This window comes from Dreissena polymorpha, chromosome 3 (genome assembly GCF_020536995.1).
Source record: "Dreissena polymorpha isolate Duluth1 chromosome 3, UMN_Dpol_1.0, whole genome shotgun sequence".
Taxonomy (NCBI): Eukaryota; Metazoa; Mollusca; class Bivalvia; order Myida; family Dreissenidae; genus Dreissena; species Dreissena polymorpha.
The window spans coordinates 105,708,420-105,731,068 of record NC_068357.1 but is presented as its reverse complement, the minus strand read 5'-3'; the positions used below and the strand labels follow the sequence as shown (position 1 = coordinate 105,731,068).

Sequence of the window (22,649 nt, the reverse complement as noted above, 5' to 3'; positions counted from 1 at the left end):
TCATAAGAGATGTTCAGTATCAATTTGAAGTAAATCGGTGTAGAAATGAAGAATTTATAGTAAAGGGCAATTTTGGGTGGGCGTGGTCTATGTGGGCAAGGGCGCCCGAGGGTTGGTAATGGGGCCATGCATAGTTGAGATTGATCGTATTGTCATAAGAGATGTTTAGTATCAATTTGAAGTAAATCGGTGTAGAAATGAAGAAGTTATAGTAAAAGGCAATTTTGGGTGGGCGTGGTCTATGTGGACAGGGGCACCCCAGGGTTGGTAATGGGGCCATACATAGTTGAGATTTACCGTATTGTCCTAAGAGATGTTCAGTATCAATTTGAAGTAAATCGGTGTACATGTAGAAATGAAAAAGTTACATTAAAAGGCAATTTTGGGTGGGCGTGGTCTATGTGGGCGGGGTGCCCCAGGGTTGGTAATGGGGCCATGCATAGTTGAGATTGACGGTATTGTCATAAGAGATGTTCAGTATCAATTTGAAGTAAATCGATGTAGAAATGAAGAAGTTAATGTTAAATAACATTTAAAAAATCTCTGACCTGGCCCCACCCCAACCCCCATAACTTTTGACCCAGGGGTCAGATGAAAATTCCAAATAGTGCAGGGTCGCACATATGCTCATAGCTACCATGTGTGTAAGTTTCTGTGTGTAAGTTTCAAGGTTCTAGCGTTTTTAGTGTAGGAGGAGATAGTGGCCAGGACAGACGGACGGACGGCGGAGATAACCACAATATCCCCACGCTTTTCAAAAAGCGTGGGGATAACTAAATGAGATCTACCAACTTACAGTTTCAAGTTGATACCTTTTTAAAAAAAAAAAAACTATATGTAAAACTCAAGGGCCATCACTTGGTTGGAATTGGCTGGGTATTGATCTTGGCCTCCATTTAATGCTAATAAACTTTTTAAGACAGTTCGGTTGCTATCAGAAGAAAACTAGTTGAGTTAGAGAGCGGACACTAATATGTGCGGAATGACTGACAGACTTCCTGATGAATGGACTGTTCAGAAACTATTTGGCTCCCCTCAAGAGTATAAACAATGGCTTTGGTTGTAATATACAAGCTGCTGGGGGAATACACGGTCAATACACTTGTAATAATGACAAATTCTTATTGAGAGGAATCTAGTATGACCCATTAAATTAGGCGACCTTTTAATCTAGGCGACTGCTTTGTCAGGTAAAACTGTACTCTTAAAGATAAACATGTATTTCATAACAAAACAAGAAATATTGTAACTAATTATGACTACATTTATTAACTCAGTCTATGTCTGACAAACATTTATTAATACATTCAGTAAATGAAAACTTAATCATGAGAAGTTAAGTCCGTTTCCACACAATGGCACGCTATCTTGCACTGCCATCTTCCACAGCATCATTGTAGTAAACATTGAACTTCTTCCACTTGTAGTCAGACATCTGCGAATACTCCTTGGGGTAAACATGGGGCCGAAGATTCTGCATGAGCCCTGAAGAAATTAAAATGTGATTTTTGTTCCCTTGTTTTACGGTATCACATTGTTTTGGCCATTTAAGGCCTTTTTTTACTTTGAGCAATACATGTCAGAGTGATAGCGGTCAAAATATGCATGGTCTTTTTTTTTCTACGAGCTTAGTTTTGCTACTGTTTAATCATCTTGATAAAAAATAATAACATAAAGAGAGATGTATAACTGTTCAAGACTAGGTTTGAAAGAAATATCATACTACCAAACTCAGTGAATGTTGTCTTTTCAAGCCTTATTGGCCTTCAACAACACAATCCTAACCCAAGAAGCACAAATTATTGATACTCACTATAGCCCCAAGCAAGTCAGAGCAGTAGATTAAGTCTCCGTTGGTCAAAAATTTAAACAAAAGGCCCATGAGGGCCTGAATCGCTCTACTGCTATAAACACTGTGCAAGTTTGGAAAGAATAAGATGGAAACTGTGTACTTAATCGTGCAAACAAGGAGAATTTTCTAAAATTCAAGGGGAGGTTATTGTGTACTTATTTCTCCGATACTGCTCATATTCAATAGGGTTCAAGTCCTCATTGATATAAAGATACTGTGCAAATTTGGAAATAATTGGATGAAAACTGTGGAATTAATTGCGTAAACAAGCGGGATTTCAAAATTTTCTCATATTCAAGGGGAAGTCATTCTGGACTTATTGCTTTGATATTGCTCTTTTTAAAAGTGTTTGAGTCCTCATTGATACAAAGAAACTGTGCAAGTTTGCCAAGAATTGGATGAAAATTATGGACTTTATCACATAAAAAAAAAAATATTTTTCATTGTTTTCTCAATTTCAAGAGATAATTCTGGACTCCGATATTACTCTATTTCAATAGGGTTTGACACATCATTCAGATAAAGACACTGTGCAAGTTGGGAAATGATTGGATGAAAACTGTGGACTTTATTGCGTAAACAAGCCTTATTTTTACAATTTTTCAAATTCAAGGGGAGATAATTCTGGACTTTTTACTCTGATGTAATCCATTTTCATTAGGGTTCGAGTCCTCATTAATATAAAGAGACTGAACAAGTTTGAAAAGAATCGGATGAAAACTGTGGACTTTATCGTGTAAAACAAGAACAAATCTAATCGCACGCACGGACGACAGAAACCACGCCATGACATAAGCTCTTCAGGCCTTCGGCCAGTAGAGTTAAAAAAGAGCCTTTTTCTTGAAAAACTGGGCTACATGCCATATAAGCCTGTACAGTCAGCACAGGCTAATCAAGGACGACACTTTCTGTCTGAACTGGATTCTTGATATGAAGAGGCTAGAAAATTCCAGAAAAGCGAAAAGTGTTGTCCCTGATTAGCCTGTGCAGACTTTACGCACATGCAATAAGCCCAATTATTCCAAGAACAAGGATTCAATAAACATGACAAAAGGCAAGGAGCACTTACCAGCAGAGTGCGCCTGATGTACCAGTTTCTTCACCTTGGCATGCTGATGGAAACACAGCCCTGTGATCTGGCGTGGTACCACCTGCCCGTCCTCCTGCACAAACTGCTGCAGTATCAGCACATCCTGTGAACAGTCAGCAGCAGGTTTTTTTTAACAATTTAAGAGCATATGAGTCGCGTTCTGAGAAAACTGGGCTTAATGCATGTGCGTAAAATGTCGTCCCAGATTAGCCTGTGTAGTCCGCACAGACTAATCAGGGACGACACTTTCCGCACTCGTTTAAATGAAGAATCTTCTTAGCAAAAATCCAATTTAGGCAGAAAGTTTTGTCCCTGATTAGCCAGTGCCGACTGCACAGGCTTATCTGGGATGACACTTTTCGCACATGCATTATGCCCAGTTTTCTCAGAACGCGACACATATAATGCTACAAATCACGTGCATGAGATGTCATCTACACTAGAAAATGATGACTGACTTGATCAATGATATTTTTTTGAGCATTAAAGGGTTCATCAAATTCAAATTCTCACTTGAATGTAGGTCTACAATGACCCCTGAGCAAGAACATGTTTATAAGTCTGCCTACAGAAAGTTGATCTAAAGAAATCTAGTTCCAAAATAACCCAGCAGGACATCCAGTTTTGTGATAATTCTGATTACTGAGTGGCTTTTAAAGGGACTTGATCTCAGCTCATATTAAAGAAAAATATCATTTTATGTAATTTCTAACAAAACTATCATCCTTATAATATTCTAAAATATCAAGAAATAGGTTAAGTAAAAATTAAGCATTTGCAATAAGTTCAATCCTGAGGTCAATTTACAATATGGGCCTTGCTCTGTGAAAAAGGGGTTAAATGCATGTGCATAAAGTGTTGTTCCAGATTAGCCTGTGCAATCTGCACAGGCTAATCTTATCAAGGACGACACTTTCCGCCTTTATGATATTTTTTGTTTCAAAAAAGTATCTTTCAAGCAAAAATCTAGTTTAGGCAGAAAGTGTTGTCCCTGATTAGCCTGTGCCGACAACACTTTACGCACAGGCATGACGGTAATGCACATGCATTAAACCCCCTTTTCACGGAGCACTGTTCATATGCTTGCATACCAATAGTTGCTTGTTAACGGTTGGTTGCAGGGTTGGCACTTATTTTGCAAAAAAAAAAAGCTTGTCCAAGTAAGATTTTAATTTTTAAAGATTTTCTTTGACAAACAAGACAATTTAATTTCTATGTGGTCTATTTAAAGCATGTGTCTGCTGACACAGTTAATTTATGAATCCAATTGCAATAACCTAAATGAAAGAAAGGTTATTTAAAACTTCCAACTTTTTTTATAAATCCTCAAACAAACAAAAATTTCATTCCAACAATCATCTGACAAACAACTACTTTATTGAATCTTGAAAGCAAAACAATTATATTGTTATTTTTGGATTATCTTGCTACCATTGAGCAATTGGTGCTTTTTAAATTGACAAAACTCTGCTAGTAATCCACATATTTTATAAATTACCTATACAAACTTTTCAATTTATCCATGCATTTTCAGAGGTCCCTGTTATTATTATTTTTATCAGAATATGAACGTGCAATTAATCATTAAAATTGGACAATAACAAAATCTGGTGATATGTAAAACACTGTGTCACTTACTGTGTATTTCAGGTCAATGTTAAGCTTGCAAAGCACACACTTCTCTTCTGTATCAGGAAGCTTGAGTAATCTGTCCTTACGATCAGAATCAAATACTCTTCCCTCCACCTAAATTTTAAGAGCATTTCAGTGAACTTTTATAATCATCAAAACTCAAAGCCATCCGGTAGACATTTTCAATGTTATTTTATTTTTGTTAACCAACATAATTTAATGGTTAATGCAATAATGCATGTTGAACTGTCAAAAAGGTAAATAGACACAGTTTTGTTTTACGAATAAAATAATGATTAAAATAAATATTTATAATACACATGATTTTTTAATAGTGTTTACTGTTGATAAAAAACGTATACTATAATACATACTGTAGTCACATTTCCTTTGGTTGTCTCAATGACTGAAAAACACAACACAAAAAACTACTTAACAATGTATGACGAAACGACATACATGTAAAAAGCTTAGCATATTAGCAAAAACTGGATTTACATCATTAGAAACATTCTAAGGATACGGCCTAATAAAGAAGCTTTTTTTCTTACAACTATTACATTTTTATATACAAAGAATTATTCTGATTTTGAGTTGAATATTCATCATAAATTAATTTGAACCTACAAAATAACCATTTGCAACATGTTTTTATATTTCAAACAATTCAATAAACAAATAGTCTGATGAACATCCTTAATCCAAAAGTCTCTAGAATGATAGGTATGGGTAATGTCTGTTGAATTTTGTTCTGTTGAAAGTACTGTGATAATGCATTACACACTCAGTCTTCACATTAATATATTTAAAGTACCGGTACTAGCCGATATCATGAGTAAAACAAATTATGAATTTCTAGTGTCCAGAATAATGTTTCACAAGCCCCTAGCTGTTGGGCTTATAGTAAGAATACAAACGGCACACCCGAGAAAATAACCCAGATAAAAATGCAGTTAAAAGGCTGAAACAGATGATTTCTAAACCCTGAATTGATGACATCCAGGCCCTTTTTACCATTTTGAGAAAAGAACTTTGGTTAAATTGGGAAATAAAAGTCCTAATTGCTAAATCATAAGTTTAATGATGAAATTTATAGCTTGAATTAAATAATATTTTTGCCAATAAAGTCTAAACTGAGAAAAGCGGTCAATCAAGGGAAATGGTCGAAGAGACCATTGTACACAGGGACCATTGTTCTCGGTTGACCACTTTTAAGATGGTTGGTTGTATTTTCGCTTCATAATAGGGGTGCAAGAGGTTAACCAGTTAACCTACCGAAATGACCAGTTAACAGGTAACATTTTCGGGAAAAGGTTAACCTGAAAACAAGAGGGCCTGAAAGGCCCAAAGTCGCTCACCTGAGATAACAAGATATTATTGGGACAAATCTTCTGACCAAGTTTCATGAAGATCGGAAAATAAATGTGGCCTCCAGAGTGTTAACAAAGTTTGACTATAGCCATATAAGGAAAAATGCCCCGCCCCGGTGGCCATGTTTTTCAAGCAAACATAATTATTTTCGAACTCATCCAAGATATCATTGAGACCAATCTTCTGACCAAATTTCATGAAGATTGGACAATAAATGTGGTCTCTAGATAGTTAACAAGGTTTTACTATAGCCATATCTAGCCATATAAGGAAAAATGCACCGCCCCTGGTGACCATGTTTTTAAAGCAACCAAAACTATTTTCGAACTCATCCAAGATATCATTGGGACAAATCTTTTAACCAACTTTCATGATGATCGGAAAATAAATGTGACCTCTAGAGTGTTAACAAGGTTTTACTATATCCATATAAGGAAAAATGCCCCGCCCCCGTGGTTGGCCATGTTTTTCAACCAACTGGCATCATTTTTTAACATGTCCAAGATATTATTAGGATGAATCTTCTGACCGAAATTCATGAAGATCGGAATATAAATGTGGTCTCTAGAGTGTTAACAAGATTTTACTATAGCCATATAAAGCCATATAAGGAAAAATGTCCCGCCCCTTGGCAGCCATGTTTTTCAAGCAAATGTAACCATTTTCAAACTCCTCCAATATATTAATAAGACAAATCTTCTGACTGTATTTCATGAAGATTGGACAATAAATGTGGCCTCTAGAGAGTTAACAAGATTTAACAAAAAACATATATAGCCATATAAGGAATAATGCCCCGCCCCCTGGTGGCCATGTTTTTAAAGAAACCAAAACCATTTTCGAACTCATCCAAGCTATCATTGGGACAAATCTACTGACCAAGTTTCATGAAGATCGGAAAATAAATGTGGCCTCTAGAGTGTTAACAAGGTTTTACTATAGCCATATTAAGAAAAATGCCCGCACCCTGGCGGCCATGTTTTTCAACCAACCGGCCTCATTTTTTTACTTGTTCAAGATATTATTGGGATGAATCTTCTGACCAAGTTTCATGAAGATCGGACAATAAATGTGGTCTCTATAGTGTTAACAAGATTTTACTATAGCCATATATAGCCATAAAAGGAAAAATGCCCCGCCCCTTGGCAGCCATGTTTTTCCAGCAAACGTAACCATTTTCGAACTCATCCAAGATATCATACAGACCAATCTTCTGACCAAATTTCATGAAGATTGGACAATAAATGTGGCCTCTAAAGTGTTAACAAGGTTTTACTATAGCCATAAAAGGAAAACTGCCCCGCCCCTTAGCGGCCATGTTTTTTCACCGATCTGGACCTTTTTCGAACTCGTCCGAGATATCAATGAAACCAAAGTTTTGACCAAGTTTCATGATGATTGGGCAAAAATTGTAACTTCTAGAGTGTACACAAGGTTTCTCAATAGCCATATAAGGAATACTACCCCGCCCCCTGGCGGCTATGTTTTTCAACGGACCGGAACCATTTTTGAACTCAACCAACATATCATTTAGACAAACATTTTGACAAAATAACATGAAGATTGGGCATCAAATGTGACTTCTACAGTGATCACAAGGTTTCTTATTTTGACCTAGTGACCTAGTTTTTGACCCAGCATGACCCAGTTTCGAACTCAGTCAAGGTATCAATGAGACAAATGTTCTGACCAAATTTCATTAAGATCAGACAATAACTTGCCATAACAGTTTTATCAAGAATTGCATTCGTAGTAAAAATCTTGTAGAGTTAATGTCTTATTTGTTCTATCAGAAATTAAAATCATTGTTAGTAATTAACGTCATCCATGATGCCACCACTACCGTCTGAGGCAATTTTTTTTTAAGAAAGCAAATAATTAAACCAATTTAATAAATAAACATGAATAATAAAATCAAAACAGAATAAACCAAGAAACAAATCATTTGTGAGCGATACAATGCGAACGCAGGTTTTTTCTCTCCACTTTTTGGAAAGATAGCCCATGGCTTTGGAATTGGGAAATTTATCTGCATTTTCATTAAATTGGGAAAATAAATTAGTTAGCCTTTTTTTCCTCACGAAAAGTCCACTTATTAGGGAAATACTAAATTTGATATAACTCTTTATAATCATTCAAATTAAAAGAACAAAATCATAAAATACTTTGTTAGATGTAATTGAATTTAAATTGAAATAAATACGCATGAGACACTTCTTTCTTAAAAAAAAAACAAACATTTTTTATTTTTTGGAAATTGGGAATTTTTTGCCATATTTTGGGGAAAAAGTATACTTTTTGAGATTGGGAACATAGCCGAATTTCTGGTATAAAATCGGGCCAAAAAAAACTTGGAACGTAATGTTAGCGGCCCAACCAAAAATAAGTTAATGATATGTGAAAATGAACATTGTGTAATTCTTTGATTGCTCATATTCTTTTATGCAGGAAAAATAAATACATTTACAAAATTATGAAAATAAATGTTACAATACCTTTTATTAAGAAACAGACATGTTATCAATGCAAGTGATCTCAAATTACTTTCATTCACAGAGACTACAGGTACAAGCGGTATGGCATTGTTACGTATACTTTAACATTTTAACTACTTAAGGTGTTTTAGTTTACCGGTAACTAACCGGCTTCTGCAAAAGGTTAACCGGTTAATGATTTTTGTAACCTCTTGCATCCCTACTTTATAAAGCTGAGAGTTGAATTATTGCAACTAATCTCTGTTGGTTTACTGTTAATACATCTCTGCATAAATTGCTTGTTTAATATTGACTTATCACATCACTAGTTGCAATAATTCAACTCTCAGCTTTATAGCCCAAAGGGTTGCTGAGAGTTTCAATGCGCTGTCTATTGTAAGTTGCAAAATTTGATTACCACTGAAAATGCTAAGGAATACTGATACTGCAATAACTTATCAACGTTTACCCGTCTAAAGCACAAACAAAATGCAAATGGTACCATTCAAGCAAGAAATAATTGCTTTAATTTACTTTTGTTATTCTTTCATACGCTCTATCCACCATATTGTGAAACTGTCGTAATGTTGCCGACAAAAAGTGTCCCAAATAGTTAGGTCGCAGTAAACCAATCTTTTTCACATCACGATATTTTATGTAACCTAAGTCGATAACGAGTTATCTGCTGCCATTCTGGTACATTTAATGACATCATGTGTTTTTGAAGTTTATTCATCAGTTTCCTTAACTGGTAACAAACAAAGTCTGTTTGGTGATGCACACGAAATCTGTGCGCAAAACTGTGATTATGTTTAGGAAGGGGTGCATATGTACTCCCAGAGCCGCCACAGCAAAAATGATTAAAGGCTCTGGGACTGGGAGGAAGATTAGTTATATTTATAAGACGTGCAAAGAATTTAGAGATACTTTTTGTATGGGCTACAGGGGTCTAGCTAGGCTCAAAATTTAGGGAGAAGTCACTTCTCCCTAAAGCCAAAATAGGGAGAAGTGGTAACATCTTTTGGAGAAATGGTACATTTGCATCATTGATCTTAGTTTTAAGTATATTTTGCTTCAAAAGATAGAATCAGGGCTCAGCCTAGGTTCAAATTTGAGGGAGAAGTGAGTTCTCCTTCAGCTAAAATTAGGGACAAGTGAGGCAACTAAAAGATAAAATGGTTTCTGTTCAGCGTTCAATCAACTCTTCACTTATTTTATACCCCTCATTACACCATGCCAATTATAATTATCAGAAACAACTCTCATTTCGTACGTTTGGGGACAAAATTTACAAATACATACACACACACTTAAGTGTTAATGTTATGTTATTGCTGTATTAAACTGAGTTTAATTAATATATTTAACACGTATTCACATGCTATTTATGTAATAACTGGTAAGCCTCATTACTGCTGAAATAATTTCTATAAGAGAGACTGAAATTGATGGTGGATTTCAAAAGGCTGTATTTCATTTATAATAAGACATGTGTATTAAACCTAGATTTTTCTTCTTTGTCATTGATTGTATGACGGTACTTTTAACATATTTTTTTCCTGTACAGGTGTATCAAATAAAACTTCAAGTGTAACAAAACCAGAAATGTACATAATCTTTTTATGGTACTTCCTTGTAAAACTTAAGCAATTCAACATTAAATCAAATTTATATATTTTTTTCTACAATTATTTGCTTTAAATTAAAAAATCATTTAAAATCTCATTTTACAGCAGAGATAACAAATAAGACCTGTAAACGAGCCTCATATGTATTGCCAATGCTAGGTTACCTCTCCCCATTTAATCATTCTTGAGTATTGTTTTAATGGGCCATTTAACTTTGCTGAATAATAGTTATTGGTAGCCAGCACAAGGCAATTAATCAAGACTTCATCTATTAACAATTTCAAGAAGTGTAATAGCTCCAGACTGTTCTTTTGAATGTTCAAATTTGCATGACCTGTAAATGGGGCAACTTATGACTGAGAATCCTCTGTCTCAATTTTCAACATCAAATTGATTTTAATCAGTCAATGTCTGGCACAAAGTAAATCATTAAAAGGAGAAGTCAATTCACCTTCATGAAATTAATGTGCGAAGTGCAGATTAATTGAGAGAAGAAATCGCCCACTTCACCCACTCGCAAGACCCCTGGGCTAAATTCTTTGGAACGTCTTATCAGGGAAAAGTCAATTATGTGGTGGACACCAGAAAGTTTAAATTTTCATCAATTTGCGTAAAATTGCAAAATAACATTACCAACTCATAATGTTATAGTTCAGATGTCCATTTTTATCTTAAATATCTTCAAATTGAAGTTAGAAAGGCATAAATTTTTCAATTAAACTTCTGCTTTATTCGAAAAACAATCACTGACCTGTCGCCATGTCATGAAACTGATTTAAATATGAACCAATCAGAAGAAGGCATTACAGTGTATCGTGTACGTGTAATTTTATTTAACATGAGCTTTTAACACCGACTTTTACCTAAGTAGATCTAGTATGCTCATCTTTGTCGATTTTTTAATAAGCATATGTTCAAAACAGATATGGTGCAGTTTGTCTTCACTCTTCTAAGTTTCAGCAACTTTTTATGCATGTCTTTTTCGCACCTCTGTTAGTGTTGTTTTATGTACTTACATTCTACGTTACATACTAGGACGGTATACTGTACGATCTGTATTATCACTATTATTCTGACACTATTATTTATGTACCATATGAAAATAAAAGTCTCAGGGCCCTTGCTTCACTTTGGGGGATTGGGGCCGGGGCACTTAGAGGGGGGAATTTCGCGTCGTTTTGGGCGAAAAAGGGGAATTTTAGAAGATCTTTTCACCAACCATTCAACACTTAAAATTGCTATATTTTAATGTAATTTACATAAATATACATTAAATCAAAGGAAAATTGAACGATACCAGCTGGCAACATAGGTATAAAAGTTAAAAAATATAATATATAAAATAAATTTGGAGGGGGGAATTTTTAGCTGAAATAGGGGGAAAAAGTATACTATTTTAAGGGGGGAATGGGGCCAAATTTTGGCTCTAAAGAAGGCCAAACGAGGGACTGAAAAATATTATTTATTTCCGAACTTTTTAATTGTCACTTTAGAAAAACAAACAATGCTTAATTAATCCAGAAAAGTATAAAAATATCGGTTTACTATATAACGCTCTGCACCACAACAGACGAATGCAAACTATATTTATGCCGTTTATTCTTCCACATGCTTCACATCGAGGCTGTGTTATGGCTTTTATATCTACACAGCGAGCGAATCGAGAGATATTGAAAATTTGAATAGTGGTTGGATTTAAATTGCTCAAGCGTGCAAAATTCAAAGTGTCATTACACAATTTTTATCCAAAACATTATCGAGAAATGAATTATCTACACAGGTATGTAAACATTATTGGAATCCGTTGATATTAAGTGTCTGATATCGGGGCTTGAATGTTGCGCACAAAATCCCTGTGCAACAATATACATGTAGTCCTTTCCCTGTTGTACGCTCCAAATATTACCAATATAAAAAGTAGCTTAATATTTGAGAGCGTCAACAAGTTTGACTAGGAGTATGATTATATGGACTAATCACATGACTATCCCTTACTTTCGTCGTATCGGCCCTCCTTATCGTATCGTCCCCTTAACAAAAAACCTTCATGAAGTGCTGGAAAGTTAATGTTTGTCAATTTTTAGAAGTTGTTATTTATTTGATGGTTATCCATGACTATTACGACGATCATTCACATGATTTCCGGTATTCATTGGAAAGTAGGTCATGTTTATTCCAGGGTGATGCTTTGATTTATAAATCATGTAACTCACAAGTAAGTAGTTTGTTAATGGATTAATAGTAGCTTTATCGTGTTATATGCCGCTTATTTTTCAATAAAGTGTAAAATTTTTTTAAAAACAAAATGAGCAAGAGTTTCGGTTTTCCATTAAGTTACTTTTTTTAGAACAAGCACATGCACATAGCAACAAATCTTAACAACCAATCAGAAGTGACGATTCTATGAGACAATGTGTACATGTAGATGAAACAGCTTACTAAAGGGAGCTAAGTCTAACCAGTATTTTGTCAAAACATGGCCAATTTAAATGCAGTTTTCGTTGTTTTGTCCAAGAATACACATTTGACTATATATTGACATATAACACATGCGTGTTTTTGTATTTGTTCACTTCCAAAATTCGTATTTTTTCATTAAGAGGGCCGATACCACAGATAGACATGCTGCATATATAACCAAAGACCTATAGATAACACAGATTGGAAACTTCACGCCTTATCGGGCTATCTCGCAGCGGGGTCACGTGGTCGAGAAACTGATAAGAACACTTTGGATCAGCGGTCGATTTATTCCATAAATCAATCGGAGGAGTCCAAAGATAGCCGATGTATCACGATTGCGATAAGATAGCGACGTGTCCAGTAGCAACGGCTACGATTATCGAGCAAAGTTATGCGAAAATGTTACGGCGCTATAGAAAGGCGGCTGTAACTTGGTTAACAAGAGCACCGCCTTGCTGGTGCAGACCGCTCATCTAATTTCTTTTTAAAGGTGAAGGGACTCTCATTTTCAATCACAAAGTAGGTAGGGGTGGAGTGAAGAGGGGTGCATTGTGTGGGGGTGTGGACATTTATTACATTATCTTCCAAAAATGCAAAAAAAAGGTAAAAAAAAAATAAATCGGGGGGGGGGGGGGTGGGGGTGGAGGGGGGGGTGGGGGGGGGATTCTTGGGTGCGATGGTTGGACGGTATTTCAAACATAAAATAATAAAAATAAATATTTGTGTTTTTTAAGTTTCAAAAAAAAAATTGGGGGGGTGAGGTGGGGGGTATAGTGTGAGGGTGTGGTGGTAATTTGTGAGATGATCTTAAAAAAAAAAAAAAAAAAAAAAAAAAAAAAAAATTAGGGGGGGGGGGGGGATTCGGTGGGGGGAGGGGGGGGTGGGGGGGGGGGATTCTTGGGTGCGATGGTTGGACGGTATTTCAAACATAAAATAATCAAAATAAATAGTTTTGTTTTTTAACCGTTTAAAAAAAATAATTTGGGGAGGGGGTGGGGTGGGGGGGGTATAGTGTGAGGGTGTGGTGGTCATTTGTGAGATGATCCTAAAAAAAAAAAAAAAAAAAAAAAAAAAAAAAAATTGGGGGGGGGAGGGGATTCGGGGGGGGGGGGGGGGGGGGGCACGGGCGATGGTTTGGGTGGAGTCTATTGTGGTATGTCCGGTAAGAGTAGTTTTGTCAAAGTATCAATCAAATCTAATCATAAATAAAGAAGTTATGGCAATTTTAGCAAAATTTAATAATTTGACCTTGAGAGTCAAGGTCATTCAAAGGTCAAGGTAAAATTCAACTTGCCAGGTACAGTAACCTCATGATAGCATGAAAGTATTTGAAGTTTGAAAGCAATAGCCTTGATACTTTAGAAGTAAAGTGGATCAAAACACAAAATTTAACCATATATTCAAAGTTACTAAGTCAAACAAGATGTGTTTGTGAAACACAATGTCCCCCTATATGATGTTTGACCTTGAAGGATGACCTTGACCTTGTGAAGGATGACCTTGACCTTTACCCCTCAAAATGTGCAGCTCCATGAGATACACATGCATGCCAAATATCAAGTTGCTATCTTCAATATTGCAAAAGTATTCATAAAATAAGCGATTTGGGCCACATATATTTGACCTCTGACCTTGAAGGATGACCTTGACCTTTCACCACTCAAAATGTGCAGCTCCATGAGATGCACATGCATGCCAAATATCAAGTTGCTATCTTCAATATTGCAAAAGTATTTATAAAATAAGCGATTTGGGCCACATATATTTGACCTCTGACCTTGAAGGATGACCTTGACCTTTCACCACTCAAAATGTGCAGCTCCATGAGATACACATGCATGCCAAATATCAAGTTGCTATCTTCAATATTGCAAAAGTATTCATAAAATGAGCGATTTTGGCCACATATATTTGACCTCTGACCTTGAAGGATGACCTTGACCTTGACCTTTCACCACTCAAAATGTGCAGCTTCATGAGATACACATGCATACTAAATATGAAGTTGCTATCTTCAATATAGCAAAAGTTATTGCAAAATGTTAAAGTTGGCGCAAACAGACCAACGTACAGACCAACAGACAGGGCAAAAACAATATGTCCCCCACTACTATAGTGGGGGACATAAAAAGGGCCATAATTCCGTAAAAATGACAACCAGAGTTATGCCACTTGTCCTTTTACTGTACCCTTATGATAGTTTGCGAGTGTTCCAAGTATGAAAGCAATATCTATGATACTTTAGGGGTAAAGTGGACCAAAACACAAAACTTAACCAAACTTTCAATTTTCTATGTATAAAGGGCCCATAATTCTGTCCAAATGCCAGTCAGAGCTACATAACTTTGCCTGCACAGTCCCCTTACGATAGTTAATAAGTGTTGCAAGTATGAAAGCAATAGCTTTGATACTGTAGGAATAAAGTGGACCTAAACACAAAACATAACAAAATTTTCAATTTTCTAAGTATAAAAAGGGCACATAATTCTGTCAAAATGCCAGTCAGAGTTACATTACTTTGCCTGCACAGTCCCCTTATGATAGTTAGTAAGTGTTGCAAGTATGACAGCAATAGCTTTGATACTTAAGGAATAAAATGGACCTAAACACAAAACTTAACCAAAATTTTCAATTTTCTAAGTATAAAAAGGGCACATAATTCTGTCAAAATGCATGCCGGAGTTATCTAACTTTGCCTGCCCAGTCCCCTCATGATAGTAAGTAAGTGTACCAAGTTTGAATGCAATAGCATTGATACTTTCTGAAAAAAGTGGACCTAAACGCAAAACTTAACCAAAATTTTCACTTTTCTAAGTATAAAAAGGGCACATAATTCAGTCAAAATGCAAGCCAGAGTTATCTAACTTTGCCTGCCCAGTCCCCTCATGATAGTAAGTAAGTGTACCAAGTTTGAATGCAATAGCATTGATACTTTCTGAGAAAAGTGGACCTAAACGCAAAACTTAACCGGACGCCGACGCCGACGCAGACGCCGATGCCAAGGTGATGACAATAGCTCATATTTTTTTTTCAAAAAATAGATGATCTAAAAATGATCCGATTTTTATAAAATAAAGTTTCATAGAAACATGCGTAATTATGCTTTTACAAAATCTCGATTCTATTAACCGAAAATAAGAATTTTTAATGCAGCGATCGTTGAAGTAATAGCGCTATAAGAATTTCCAAATCGCGGCGAGAATGCCGTTAAATAATTTATTTGAAAGGCTTTTGCTGATAAAATTTTCTTGTATACATTTTTATTCAAACATTTAAAACCTTATAAAATAATATTATTTCAAAACGGATAGATATATGTGGACACATAGATCTAGGTCTCTGATAAAAACAACATTACAGTACAATTATAAATGCTATAATCGTTCGATCCAAAAACGGTTTCAGTTAGTCTTATTTCAATATTGATTCTGTGGATTTTTTCAATTTTTTAATTCTTTTTTTTATATTTAGATCTAATTCATGAGTTATAGGTTATTAAAGTTTTGTTTGTAACAAATTTTTTTCTATTGGTAATTAATAAAAGCTCTAAGTGTCATGGACTAGGATTTCGCGAAAAGAAAAAAAACATTTCACGCGCGTGTTAATTGTCGGATCAATTAGCGAACTGAAGGAGATGTTATGTTTGTATGAAAAATGACAAAGGTTTTCACAATGAACCAAAGCACGTTTGACGACAGGTGTGTACAATAGGGTATAAGAGCTAAAAATTGTACCAACTTTGTACAAGGCCAAAATCCTTTAAAATGAACATTTTCCTCCAGTTTGTTGAATTCAAACCTAGATAAACATATCACCTAGCATATAAATCTGACTTTATCTATTTTGGATGAAAAATGAAAAAGTTTATCAAAAAGAACAAAAACATGTTTGACAGCAATCGTGTACAACAGAGGAAAAGAGCTTAAAATTGTACCAACATTGTATAAGGCCAAATCCTTTAAATTGAACATTTTCTTCTACGTTTTTGTAATTTATACTTAGATTAACATCTCTCCTAGCATAAAAATCATACTTCAACGATTTGGGATGAGAAATAGAAAAGTTTAAAAAAAGAAACAGACCACTTTGGCGACAGGTGTGAAAGTGATTGAATGAAATAACAGTATAAAATTGTACAAAGGCAAAATCCTTTAAAATGCCGTATTTTCGTCTACTTTTTATAAATCATACCTAGATTAACATCTCACCTAGCATAACCATTTTACTTAATCAATCTGTGATGAGAAATGAAGAAGTTTTTGAAAAAAATCGTTTCGGCCTTTCAATTTTTAAAAAATTATCGAAAATGAACAAATCCATTGTTCTCTTTCAAATTCCGATAAATTAATAATGCATAAGAATAATAACTTCCAAAACTTGAAGCATTATCAACAAAGCAAATAAAAACTTATTTTTATTTACACAAAAAAATATTCAATATGTCTGTTTGCGGCCACCGACTTTGCCCATAATTGATTGCTTTAAAACAAAATGGCCAACAGAAGCTGGAACAGGAAAGAAGCTACAGGTACACCGGCATCTCCAAAATCGATGTTACGTGACCCGCTTCCGCCGTTAGATATTATCGCATATCGCTATCGCCAAAGACCTATAGATAACACAGATTGGAAACTCTCCTCTTCGCGATAGCGATATGCGATAATATCTAACGGCGGACGCGGGTCACATGACATTGATTTTGGAGATGCCGGTGTACCTGTAGATTCTTCCCTGTTCCAGCTAATGTCGGCCATTTTGTTATAAAGCAATCAATTATTCTTCGTAATTAGTCGTTAATATTTGTTGTCGTAGGGTATTCTGAGCATGATCTGGTAGTTTATATTATATTGATATTGTTATTAACAATCTTAATGTGTTAATTAGTGTTTTTAGCGCTCGGTTGTCAGTTTGCAGAGCAATGAATGTCTGAAAGCGCAAAGTTACGAACTTCGCGTAGTGAGCAAAGTCGGTCGCCGAAAAAAGACATATTGAATATTTTTTGTGTGAATAAAAATAAGTATTTATTTTCTGTGTTGATAATTCTTTAGGTTTTGATAGTTATTATTCTAATTAATTAATAATTTATCGGAATTTGAAAGAGAACACTGGATTCGTTCATTTTCGATAATTTTTGAAAAATTGAAAGGCCCGAAGCATTTTTTTTTAAACATCTTCATTAAGCATCACATATTGATAACGTAAGCTTTTTATGCTAGGTGAGATGTTAATCTATGTATGATTTATAAAAAGTAGACGAATGAGGTATTTTAAAGGACTTTGCCTTTGTACAATTTGTACTATTTTATACTGTTATTCCATTCAATCAATTTTCACACCTGTCGCCAGAGTGGTTTGTTTCTTTTTGACAAACTTCTATTTCTAATCCCATATCGTTGAAGTAAGATTTTTATGCTAGGCTAGATGTTAATCTAAGTATAGATTTAAACAAACCAGAAGAAAATAATCAATTTAAAGCATTTGGCCTTATACAATGTTGGTACAATTTTAAGCTCTTTTCTTCTGTTGTACAAGATTGCTGTCAAACGTGTTTTTGTTCTTTTTGATAAACTTTTTCATTTTTCATCCCAAATAGATTAAGTCAGATTGTTATGCTTGATGATATGTTTATCTAGGTATGAATAAACTAAACTGGAGGAAAATGTTCATTTTAAAGGATTTTGGCCTTGTACAAAAATGGTACAATTTTAAGCTCTTTTACCCTATTACACACACGTGTCGTCAAATGTGCTTTGGTTCATTGTGAAAAACTTCGTCATTATTCACCTCAAATCGAAGAAATAAGATTTTTATTCTGGGTAATATGTTTATCTTGGTATGAATAAAAAACAAGATGAAAGTACAATGTATGGGTTTAAATTCTCATTTAAAGGGGCCTTTTCACAGATTTTGGCATTTTTTAACTTATTCATTAAATGCTTTATATCGATAAATGTAAACATTGGATCGTAAAAGCTCCAGTAAAAAATCAAGAATAAAATAAAAAAAGGAAAAGAACATTGCCCGGACCAGGTTTCGAACCAGTGACCCCTGGAGTCCTGCCAGAGTCCTGAAGTAAAAACGCTTTAACCTACTGAGCTATTCCGCCGAGTACATATACTTCAAGTATTTTATACCTTATATAAGCAATCTTCGTAGTTTCACAAAATTTAACGACAAAAACAGAACTCTCCTAATTATTCAATCGTTTCGCGTTGCAACGCTTTATAATTTTTAGGTTTTAAAATCGTCAAAAGATGCATATAATGGCTATATTAGACCATGGTAAATGTTCAGTATTACTGTTTCCTCACAAATATCATAACTAAAACGAAAATTTGCGAATCTGAAACAACTTTTTTCAATTTTGTCAATTTACCAAAGCGTGAAAAGATCCCTTTAATATCTTTTATTAGTATTACCAGTTTTCCTGTCAATGTTACACATGCAAGTTAATATACAAACATATTTTAACAGATAGCTGTGAGATTACTATTAAAACACAAACAAAAGCTGTGAGATGACTATAATTCGCCGACCGCGGACACTGATCACACAATTAAAATCAATCAACAACGCAAACTAATAATTGAAGTTAGGATCCCTTCTTTTAATTAATTCTCAAGAATAAAGAAAAAACACACAAACCATCTTCTTCTGTTCGCTAATTGATCCGACGATTAACACGCGCGTGAAATGTTGTGTTTTTTTTCTTTTCGCGAAATCCTAGCCCACGATACTGAAAGCTTAATTTAATTACCAAAAGAAAAAAACTGGATTACAAACAAAACTTTAATAACCTATAACTCATGAATTAGATCTAAATAAAAAGAGAATTAAACAATTGAAAAACTCTACACAATCAATATTGAAATAAGTCTAACTGAAACCGTTTTTGAATCGAACGATCATAGCATTTTTTATACTGTAATGTTGTTTTAATCAGAGACCTAGAATAATGTGTCCACATATATCTATCCGTTTTGAAATAATAATATTTTATAAGGTTTTAACTGTTTGAAATACCAAATTATACAAGAATATTTTATCAGCAAAAGCCTTTCAAATAAACTATTCAACAGCATTCTCGCTGCGATTTGGAAGTTCTTAGCGCTATTTCTTCAACGATCGCGGCATTATAAATTCTTATTGTAGGTAAATAAAATCGAGATTTTATAAAAAAAACATAATTACTCATGTTTCTATGAAACTTTATTTTATAAAAATCGGATCATTATTGACCAAGTTACAGCCGCCTTTCATAGCGCCGTAACATTTTCGCATAACTTTGCTCGATAATCGTAGCCGTTGCTACTGACGCGTTGCTATCTTATCCAATCGTGATACACCGGCTATCTCTGGACGACTCCGATTGATTCATGGAATAAATCGTCTGCTGATCCTCAGTGTACTTATCGGTTTCTCGACCACGTGACCCCGCCGAGAGATAGCCCGATAAGGCGCGAAGTTTCCAATCTGTGTTATCTATAGGTCTTTGCTATCGCGACGGGGGATTTTTGGGTGCGATGGTTGGACGGTATTTCAAACATAAAATAATCAAAATAAATAGTTTTGTTTTTTAACAGTTTAAAAAAAAAAATTGGGGGAGGGGGTGGGGTGGGGGGGGGGTATAGTGTGAGGGTGTGGTGGTCATTTGTGAGATGATCTAAAAAAAAAAAAAAAATAATAAAAAAAAAAATAGGGGGGGGGATGGGGGGGGGGGGGGGGGAAAGGGGGGGGCACGGGCGATGGTTTGGGGGGAGTCTATTGTGGTATGTCAGGTAAGAGTAGTTTTGTCAAAGTATCAATCAAATCTAATCATAAATAAAGAAGTTATTGCAATTTTAGCAAAATTTAATAATTTGACCTTGAGAGTCAAGGTCATTCAATGGTCAAGGTAAAATTCAACTTGCCAGGTACAGTAACCTCATGATAGCATGAAAGTATTTGAAGTTTGAAAGCAATAGCCTTGATACTTAAGAAGTAAAATGGAACGAAACACATAATTTAACCATATATTCAAAGTTACTAAGTCAAAAAAGGGCCATAATTCCATAAAAATGACATCCAGAGTTATGCAACTTGTCCTTTTACTGTACCCTTATGACAGTTTGCGAGTGTTCCAAGTATGAAAGCAATATCTATGATACTTTATGGGTAAAGTGGACCAAAACACAAAACTTAACCAAACTTTCAATTTTCTAAGTATAAAGGGCCCATAATTCCGTCCAAATGCCAGTCAGAGTTACATAACTTTGCCTGCACAGTCCCCTTACGATAGTTAATAAGTGTTGCAAGTATGAAAGCAATAGCTTTGATACTGTAGGAATAAAGTGGACCTAAACACAAAACATAACCAAATTTTCAATTTTCTAAGTATAAAAAGGGCACATAATTCTGTCAAAATGCCAGTCAGAGTTACATTACTTGCCTGCACAGTCCCCTTATGATAGTTAGTAAGTGTTTCAAGTATGAAAGCAATAGCTTTGATACTTAAGGAATAAAATGGACCTAAACACAAAACTTAACCAAAATTTTCAATTTTCTAAGTGTAAAAAGGGCACATAATTCTGTCAAAATGCATGCCAGAGTTATATAACTTTGCCTGCCCAGTCCCCTCATGATAGTAAGTAAGTGTACCAAGTTTGAATGCAATAGCATTGATACTTTCTGAAAAAAGTGGACCTAAACGCAAAACTTAACCAAAATTTTCAATTTTCTAAGTATAAAAAGGGCACATAATTCAGTCAAAATGCACGCCAGAGTTATCTAACTTTGCCTGCCCAGTCCCCTCATGATAGTTAGTAAGTGTACCAAGTTTGAATGCAATAGCATTGATACTTTCTGAGAAAAGTGGACCTAAACGCAAAACTTAACCGGACGCCGACGCCGACGCAGACGCCGACGCCAAGGTGATGACAATAGCTCATAATTTTTTTTCAAAAAATAGATGAGCTAATAAATACAATATTATTATGGGAATTACAGTATTTACAAGTGTATATATCTGAAATCTACCTTTTGTTTGACAAATATGAACTTAGATCACAAAAATTACCTGTATAACATTTAAAATCATAGACATGGAGCGATCATTTTCTCAAAGGCAGCCATTTTGGCATTGTTGTTGTTGTTGTTATTTCGTACCATAGCTATTTCGTACCTTTTACTTTTGGTGTATTTTGTTACTGTCGATTCTAATATTTTGAGTTATAATAGTTATAATTCTTTTTTTGCTTCATCTTCTTACTATTTCCAATTCCATTTCTTACTGTTTTGCGCATATTGCACACTTAATTTTTTTGTTCAAACTCAGTTACAAACATAGTTGAATTTAACCTCTGGTTCAAGGGAGATAACATGAACCCTTTACTGTACAAGAATTTATATTGGATGAAACAAACTCGAAATATAGTTTATTAACAGGTAAATTTCGATATATTTTGCTCAATAAATACTATTTAGGCAACGTTCTTTCATAATAGTCACAAATATGTGTGTATTTAAATTCAGGAGTGATGCGACCGAAATTCGTGTCGGAACTCTCGCTATTAAAAAGATAGAGTGGACTATTGACGCCAAGAGTCTGCCAAAGCAAAAATCATCAAAAGACTCTAAGGCGGCAATTTATATTGACTAGGTCTTTGATATAACATATTGTAATGCATTAAAATTAAACTGGTTATAAAACATGTAATGCTGTTTTATGAATATTATTACAAACATGTGTGAACGTACTACATTGATTCAAAATTAAGGTGTGTATGTATATACCGTATCGTTTGGTTCGAAACAAATAGGCACGAACATTAATGTCAAAAATGAACTTCAATACCTTCTCTTAGCTGACATGCTGGAGTAGTTTTAAATGTTCGAAGTATATTGTGACCAACACATTCTCTGTTTCTCAACAGCTGAAAAGATAGCTTATGAAAATTACTAATAAACCTCAAGGTCCCGGACATTTTGTTTTTAAGTAAGCACAACAACGGGATAAGTTTCAATAGTTAATTGAAAATTAAAATAGAATACACAGTAATTATTTTTTCTTTGAACTTTGTTATTTTTTTTATTCATTTTCAATGAAAATAAAAGAACCCACTGTAAACTTATTTGGAACATATTTTTGTCTTTATTTTGTA

At 34.7% G+C, this 22,649-nt stretch overlaps 1 protein-coding gene across 1 annotated transcript; it reads right to left on the bottom strand.

Moving 5' to 3' along the window:
* Positions 1 to 1,241: 1,241 nt before the first annotated feature.
* On the bottom strand, positions 1,242 to 22,499 carry LOC127870847 (39S ribosomal protein S18a, mitochondrial-like). Its single transcript, XM_052413385.1, has 5 exons — positions 22,343 to 22,499; positions 4,949 to 4,980; positions 4,581 to 4,688; positions 2,922 to 3,045; positions 1,242 to 1,485 (listed from the first exon to the last, which is right to left on the bottom strand). The coding sequence occupies exons 1-5, from the start codon at positions 22,470 to 22,472 to the stop codon at positions 1,364 to 1,366; spliced, it is 516 nt and encodes a 171-aa protein (XP_052269345.1). The 5' UTR covers positions 22,473 to 22,499; the 3' UTR covers positions 1,242 to 1,363.
* Between the last annotated feature and the right edge of the window lie 150 nt (positions 22,500 to 22,649).

Coding starts and splice junctions, on each gene's coding strand:
- LOC127870847 (XM_052413385.1), bottom strand. CDS start 22,472: ATGTCCGGGACCTTGAGGTTTATTAGTAATTTTCATAAGCTATCTTTT. Junction 3,046..4,580: donor ACATTGACCTGAAATACACA/GTAAGTGACACA, acceptor GACTGTTCACAG/GATGTGCTGATACTGCAGCA. Junction 1,486..2,921: donor ACATCAGGCGCACTCTGCTG/GTAAGTGCTCCT, acceptor TAATTTCTTCAG/GGCTCATGCAGAATCTTCGG.